At 39.1% G+C, this 8,183-nt stretch overlaps 1 protein-coding gene across 1 annotated transcript; it reads left to right on the top strand.

Moving 5' to 3' along the window:
• The first annotated feature begins 3,026 nt into the window (after positions 1 to 3,026).
• MGP (matrix Gla protein) lies at positions 3,027 to 5,934 on the top strand. The gene is made up of 4 exons (XM_006866068.1): positions 3,027 to 3,087; positions 4,492 to 4,524; positions 5,343 to 5,418; positions 5,793 to 5,934. Exons 1-4 carry the CDS (start codon positions 3,027 to 3,029, stop codon positions 5,932 to 5,934), a joined length of 312 nt encoding a protein of 103 aa, XP_006866130.1.
• Positions 5,935 to 8,183: the final 2,249 nt, after the last annotated feature.

Raw genomic sequence — 8,183 nt, forward strand, 5'->3', positions numbered from 1 at the left:
AAGAAAAGGAAAAGGACCAGTGAAAGACAGCTGCATACAGAAAGTGTTGGACATACAAAATGCAGGATGATAAACAGAAATGCTGAAGAGTTTAGGGAATCCCGTGGGAGCATGGAGAGAAACTACTTGTGTAAAAAGGTAAATCGTGAATTGGAAAGAGAAGTGTAAGATATCTAACTTTGGATTCAGGAAGCGTAAAAACAAACAAACAAATGGTGCGGTCAGAAGACTGAAAGGTCATTGAGGATACATCTGGAAGCCTGCTGAGAAAGACTGAGTTCACATACATTACAACACATGCTCAGAGCTGGAGAAGACAGAATTCTCTTTCATTCTGAAGATTGTGGGGGATAAAGGAGACAGTGACCTACTCATTTTTAAGGGTGAAACATATTGTTGTTGTTGTTGTTAAGTACCGTGGAGTCGATTCCGACTCATAGGGACCCTATACAGGATTTTCAAGGCTGTAAATCTTTACGGGAGTAGAATGCCTCATCTTTCTCCCATGAAACTGCTGGTAGTTTCGAACTGCTGACCTTCAGGTTAGCAGCCCGATTCGTAACCACTATGCTACCAGAAACATATTAGATCTTAACTATAAACGTGTTTGTTATAATATTAAATGGGAGTTAGTGACTAGCTGCTGGTGGTGCTTATATGCTGTGGAGTTGGTTCAGTGACTATAAAATGTTTTCCCATAGCTTACTGGTCCCCCCAAAACCTTGAAATGTAGTAAACTGGTTTTATGTGCAAACAACTTATTGTCAATGTAATGAACTGGATATTACATTCTGGAAGAAGGAGACAAAAGATCAGACTAAATTCAAATTGAGATTTAAAAAAGAGAACCACCACCAATCTTGTGGGTGGAAATTTAAAAAGTTGAATTTATCATGGATGAATTTGCATTGTCTTCTTTATGAGGCCTTCTTTGAGATTTTATCACAAAGAATATTTCTCTTAACAGAGAAAATCTGTATAGAAAACCTGAATTTCACTGGACCCTTAGAATTTATTCATCTTTCAGATTACATGCTGTCCCCAAATTACAAGTGAGTTCTATTTCTAAGTTTGTCTTTGGCTCTAGCTTGTATGTAAATTGAAGCCGTTCGGTACAGTTCATATCTAACATCAGTCAAATGTTTGTCTTAGTATATAGTGTACATTTCTATGCATAAAAAAAATTTAAAGAAATACTTCCTGATCAATAAAACATCATTAACATAATACAGTAGTAGTAACACTAATAATGTTTTGATGAATGTCACAAAGTAGTGCCTGCTTGCTTTTAGGAATCATAGGATGCACCTCAAAATTTTAATATAATAGGCTTCTACAGGGGTTGGTTCATCACTAGGGGCTGTATGTACATGAATCCGATGTTTCATGACCCAGGATTGCCTAAGATATTTCCCTAAACAGGGAATCCTTTACTATTCATAAAAGCTCTTCAAAAAGCTGGATGTGCCAGGGAAATTCCAGCACAATTAGACAACAAGATTGGGGCAAAAGACCCTATCTATTTGTTTATCTTTAAAATACATCAACACTGAGAAATACAACCACTCACCATCATCCCAGCCCTTTTATTGTTCTAGCCTAAGGGTTGAGATCTCTGGGTAGTGCAGTTTGCCCCTGGTTACCAACCAAAAGGTTGGTGGTCTGAAACCAACCAGAAGTGTTGTGAAGAAAGGTCTGGTGATTTGCTTCCATAAAGATTTATAGTCACAAAAAACCCTATGGAGCAGTTCTACTCTGTAAAACAGAATTGCTGTGAATTGGGGTCAGACTTGAAGGCAACAGGTAACACAAGGTCAGTGCAGCTCTGAGACTCAAGTCAATTAGTCTGCATAGGAGACTCTTGGATACCCAGGCAATAGAGCTACAACAACAGGTAGAAAAGGTTTTCTAGGTGACTAAGAGGCCAGGGAAAAAAGAAAACAAAACAAAAAAACCTCTCTCCACAAGGAAATCAGAGTTACCAAATGGAAATGCTTTCCCAGTAAGGATAAAAATAGTGTTTCTGGTGCTGAAGGTATATAGTAAAAGTGCATATTTGTGAAAATATGTGTTTTTGTATACACTTCTACTAGCAAAGTGAATTCTAAATAGCTATTATGTACCTCCTTAGGGACATGTCTTATTTGTCTCTAAATCCACCACTCACTGTCACTCACAAAAGTCTGTTGAAAGAGTTAATTAGCAAGACAATGCTTTTGGAAAATGAGATCTGAGTGCCCTCTTAGCTTTGCTGTACTTCAGATCAGTGATATTCAGCCTAATAGAGCATTAGGGTACAGGTTTAGACTCCACAAAACTGGATGGGCAAGTTACAAAGGAGTCAGTGATGGAATCAGAACTCTTAGGGTCACTGAACATCTCTCTCCTCAGGATGGGGCACTTAGAGAATTGCAAAAGGTGGATATCCCCAAGTGAAGGCCTGATTGGTCCAGGAATGATAGCTCGGCCTACTGGGAAGATGACTTTGTTTTAACCAGTATAGAAAGTGAAATGTGAAGTGTGCTTTCTCCCCCAGCACCTCAAATCCATCCATCAGGGGAACAAGTAAAACAGTAGGACTCTGTCCATAGACCAAACCTGAAAGACATGCAGTCATAGCCAGGAGGGTAGATCAGTGAAGGAATTAGAAAAGCAAACACGTGTTTCTGGGAACTCCCTTCTCTGTGAACCTTTGCCCAAGTCTGGCCTCCAACATAGGGTAGCCACAACTCTGTACCAGGACAGCATCCTGCTACAGCAAAGATCACATCCAAGACTGAGGGAAAAACTGCCCACCCAGAGTAGATAATATCTGGAAGGAATGACTGTTTGGGAAAAGTCCCAGTGCTAGTTTAGTGCCAACAAGTCCCCACCTTCTCCGGCCCCCTCGCACTGGTTCCTCCCCTTTAAACTGCTCTACTTCTTATAAAAACTCCAGTCTTTCACTCAAAGCCTGTAGGAGCCTCTCTTCCTACTGACACTCAGGACAGTGAGAAGACCCACAGGACAACAACAACAGAGAGACCATGAAGAGCCTGCTCCTTTTCACCATTCTGGCTGCCTTAGCTGTGGCAATTTTGTGTTATGGTGAGAAACTTTACTCCCTATCCTTTCTCAGATTTTCTTTTCCATCTCTAACTTTTGTTTACTTTGGTTTTTCCTTCGCTCTTTGCTCCCCTCTCCCCCTCTTCTGCTATCATCTTAGAGTATCATTAATTTAACAGTTTCCAGTCCATGGACACTGATATTTCCATCAAATCTTTTAACATCTTAAATGTCCAGGTGCTTGTATACAACTTAAAAAGCAAGTTCTTTCCGTGCTAAAGTCACTCAGTATAGATGGATATACACCTAGAGCTGAGATATTTCAGAAAGATGTCTAAATTCCTAGTTGCTGCATTCTCATTCCTATGGACATTTATTTTGACTTTGAAATAAGTTGGTTAAAGGTGTTGGATTAATCACTACCACTAAGAAAATCAGTTGTTATGTGAAATTTTAAGGGTAGCCTAAGAACAGGACAATCTCATAAACTTACTACATTTCTTGAATGAGCTAATGTGAAGGTCTACATTTAAAATTTTTCAGAGAAAAGTAGATTACATGACTTCTATAGCCAAAAGGTGAAATTTGCCTGATTCTAGATGTTGTTAAATATCTGAGTCTGTTAGAAGTTAAAGAAAGAAAATCTGAAGCAAAATTATCTAAATAAATCAGCCTTATGCTTCAATAGTTTAGTTGTTTTAAAGGAAATGATATTAACAACTATGCATCGTATACTTTTCACTTTCAAAATTATTCATAATATTTCTGTATCAGAGGATTTGATTTCTTCCCCTCCTTTTCTTAACTTTTCCATTAAATTCACTTATTAACAAATATAATTCTCTTGTTCTGAAATCAGAAGAAAAAGATGAACACGTTTGCTTTGAAAGTGTCTCAGTTTGTTCTTTGTACTGGCATTGTGCCCAATGTGAGCTGTTCAGCTGAAGCCAGTGGTTTCTGTGGCTGGCAGTTTAACACAGGTTTTTAAGAGGCTTTTGGAACCTCTTCGGAACCTGACCTGGTAAAGTTCAGCTAAGCAATTGCCCAGACTGCCTGGAAAACCTGGCTGTTTTCTGGACCCTCCTCTACCTTTCTGGACCCTTCTCTCAGGCCCCAGATAAGACAAAGAAGTCTCACTGGGGACTTAGTGTATCACTGAAATTGTGTTTGTTCACTAGTATAAAGACCTCATAGCCCTTGAGAATTTTAGCCAAGACTGGACACTAGTCCCTTTGACATCAGATAAAGTAGCAAGGACAGAGGTAGAAAAACAATGTGCAAATCCAAAATTGCTGAAATTTGCAGTAACAACACTGCTCGATGCATTCCCTCACATCTTTCTGACTCTTCACATCTTTTTGACTCTTCATTTACCTTCCTTTCCTATATAGACTAATGTAGTGTACAATGTGTAACTATAAAATGAATTTTTCTTTTTAATTCCAGAATCTCATGAAAGCATGGAATCCTATGAAATTAGTAAGTAAATATTTGTCTTCCATATTTAAATCTCATGCATTATCTAATCACTCCCTATTCTTACAGTAACAAAATGATAAGATATATAAGAAGAAAAGAAAAAGGCCTCTTTGGGGAAAGAAAAGAAATTTTGAAATCCAGTGATCATAAAAAGCGCTACATGCACAATAGTTAAAGCATGACAGTAGTGTAATATGACATTTAAGCTGCATTCCACATGCATAAAATCTTCTGGAAATTTAGACTTGGCACCATATCAAGCACACAGGGAAAACAAGGAGTAATGACAAATTGTAAAATACAGCATTGGAGGTTGAATCAGCTGTAGACCATCAGTATTATGTCGAATGCTACTGAGTATCTGGATATATAAAAAATGAAGGCAAAAACAATTTATCACTGTTGTTTATAACTTATACATCATTTTTTATAATATTTAAACTGCTCACTTACTGACAGTCTAAAGTTATGCTTGACAAATGCTAGCGACAGACAGAATGTCTCCTGAAAGACATTAACTAAACATCGCTAGCAACACCAATACTGGAAAAGGCAAAACAATTGCCCAAATGCAAAACCAGATGCCAAGTATGCGGTAGCCTATATGAAAATGTCTAAGACACATGTAGTGTTATTGATTTCTTTTGATCAGGGAATTTATGAAATCTGCATTACCCTGACCCTTTCATTTTCACAGACCTCTGGGTCCTTTGGGATGCATGAATAAGAGTCTTGTAGTTTTGTGTCAGAGAATAATCATGGAAATATTTTCAGCTACTGTTATGCTTACATTGCTTATCTTTATTTTCTGTTTGAAGATCCCTTCTTAAACAGGAGAAACGCTAACAGCTTTATGTCGCCGCAGCAGAGATGGAGAGCTAAAGCCCAGGAGAGGTGGGTGACACAAATTTTCTCCAGCATAATATCAGTGATCTGAGTGGAGTGAGGAACAAGTTTTCCATGTTAAATATAGTAATTCTAATTGTATCATAGCATCAAGGAATCTCAAAACAATACATAGAAAACAAATCAAGTTTTGGAAGACTATTTCGTGAAAGACCAGACAAAAGCAAAAAAGAAGCTTCTAAAAATAAATAACTTCCTCCTGTTTTCCCTTTACCCCTACCCCTTGTTTTTCAAATTATCTAGGTGGGGGGGGGGTTGTTTTGTTTTGTTTTGTGGAAGGAACTCTTTTCAATATTTTCCTTTCCCTATTTCTTATTTTTCTTCTATGCTTCTCAATTTTGGTCTCTTTTTCCACTTCGTAGGATCCGCGAACAAACCAAGCCTGCCCACGAGATTAGCCGGGAAGCCTGTGATGACTTCAAGCTTTGTGAACGCTATGCCATGGTTTATGGCTACAATGCTGCCTACAATCGCTATTTTAGGCAGCGCCGAGGAGGCAAATGAGATTGGAGAAAGTCTAGTTCATTCCGGAGCCTGGTACCTGGTTTCGTATTCCCTTGCCGTAGCATCACTGAAATATATAGCATGCACATTGCTTGTTTCCTACATGTTCTCTTGCCCGGCTGCACCCCAGTCCCCAGAATGCTTGATTTGTAAGGAAAATGCAGTGTCGTGGAGGGGGGGTTAAGATGTGTGATTATTACTTAATAAATGTATGATTGGATACTTCGTTTTTGTTAAGTTTGATTTCTTCTGGGGAAATGCCGAGACATTTAAATCACAGCCCATCTAATGCAGTATTTGTTGCTGTTGCCATTGAGTCGGTACCAACTCATAGTGAAACTATGCACAATAGAAAGAAAAACACTGCCCCGTTGAGGGCTAACCTCATAATTGTTGCCACCTTTGAGTCCATTGATGTTGCCACTTGGCCAATCCATCTCATTGACAGTCTTCCTTTTTTACTCTAACCCTCCTCCTTACCAAACATGATATCCTTCTCCAGTGACTGGCCCCTCCTGACAACATGCCAGTAGTATGAGAGACGAATTCTGGCCATCCTGGCCTCCAAGGAGCACTCTGGCTGCACTTCTTCCAATACAGATCTGTTGGTTCTTTTGGCAGCCTATGGTACTTTCATTATTCTCCCACAACAACATAACTCAAAAGCATCAATTCTTCTATGATCTTCCTTATTCATTGTCTAGCTTTCACATTCATATGAGGTTATTGAAAATACCATGGCTTGGATCAAGTGCAGCTTAGTCCTCAAGCTGACATCTTTGCTCTTCAACACTTTATAAAGGTCTTGTGCAGCAGATTTACCTAATGCAATACATCGTTTGATTTCTTGACTGCTGCTTCCATGAGTGCTGATGGTTGATCCAAGAAAAATAAAGTCTTTGACAACTTCAATCTTTTCTCTATTGGTAAGAATGTTGTTTATTGGTCCAGTGGTGAGGATTTTTGCTTTCTTTACTTTGAGATGCAATCCATACTGATGACTATGGTCTTTGATCTTCATCAGTAAGTATTTGAAGTCCTCTTCACTTTCAGCAAGCAAGATTATATCATCTGCATATCGCAGATTGTTAATGAGTCTTCCTCCAATCCTGATGCCACGTTTTTGTTCCTATAACCCAGCGTCTCAGATTATTTGCTGAGCATACAGATTGGATAAGTATGGTGAAAGAATACAACCCTGTCACACACCTTTCTTAATTTTAAATCATTCAGTGTTCCCATATTCTGTTTGAGCAACTGCCTCTTGGTCCAGGTACAGATTCCTCATGAGCACAATTAAGTGTTCAGGAATACTCATACTTCACAAGTTGTTCATAGCTTGTCATGATCCACACAATCCAAAACCTTTGTGTAGTCAATAAAGCACAGGTAAACATCCTTCTGGTAGTTTCTGCTTTCAACCAAGATCCATCTGACATCACCAATGATATCCTTTATTCCACGTCCTCTTGTGAATTCCTCTTGAACCTCTGGAAGTTCCCTGTCAATGTATGGTTGCAGCCATTTCTGTATTATCTTTAGCAAAACTTTACTCACATGGGATGTCAAAGATATGGATGATTTCCACATTCCATTGGATCACCTCTCTTTGGAATGGGCACAAATACGGATCTCTTTAATCAGTTGGCCAGATAGTTATCTTCCAAATTTCTGGCATAGATGAGTGGTTGTCTCCAGTACCACCTTACTTTGTTGAAAGATTTCCCAATGCTTTGTTCTTTGCCAGTTCCTTCAATGCACCTTGGACTTCTTCCTTCAGTATCATTGGCTCTTGATCATATGCTACCTCTTGAAATGGTTGAACATGGACCATTTCCTTTTATTACAGTGACTCTGTATTCCTTCCATCTTCTTTTAATGTTTTCTACATCAAGCCTAGTATGGTTGGTTGGTTGGTTATGTGCCATCAAGTCTCTTCTAACACATAGCGACCCTGTACAGGGTTTCCGAGGCTGTAAATCTTTACGGGAACAGAACGCCTCATCTTTCTCCCATGGAACAGCTGGTAGTTTTGAACTTCTGACCTTAAGGTTCACAGCCTGATTCGTAACCACTACACTACCAGAGCTCCTTAAGCCCAGTATAGGATCACCATGTCTAGTGCTGATTGGAGTCCTAATTTGGTGCTGTCGAATAAAACAAAGGACAACTAACTTCAAGGTTGACAGTTTGTACCCACCAGCTCCTCCTCAGAAACCCTCCCAAGGATCTTCACTGCACTTAACAGC

This window comes from Chrysochloris asiatica, unplaced genomic scaffold (genome assembly GCF_000296735.1).
Source record: "Chrysochloris asiatica unplaced genomic scaffold, ChrAsi1.0 scaffold00086, whole genome shotgun sequence".
Classification (NCBI taxonomy): domain Eukaryota; kingdom Metazoa; phylum Chordata; class Mammalia; order Afrosoricida; family Chrysochloridae; genus Chrysochloris; species Chrysochloris asiatica.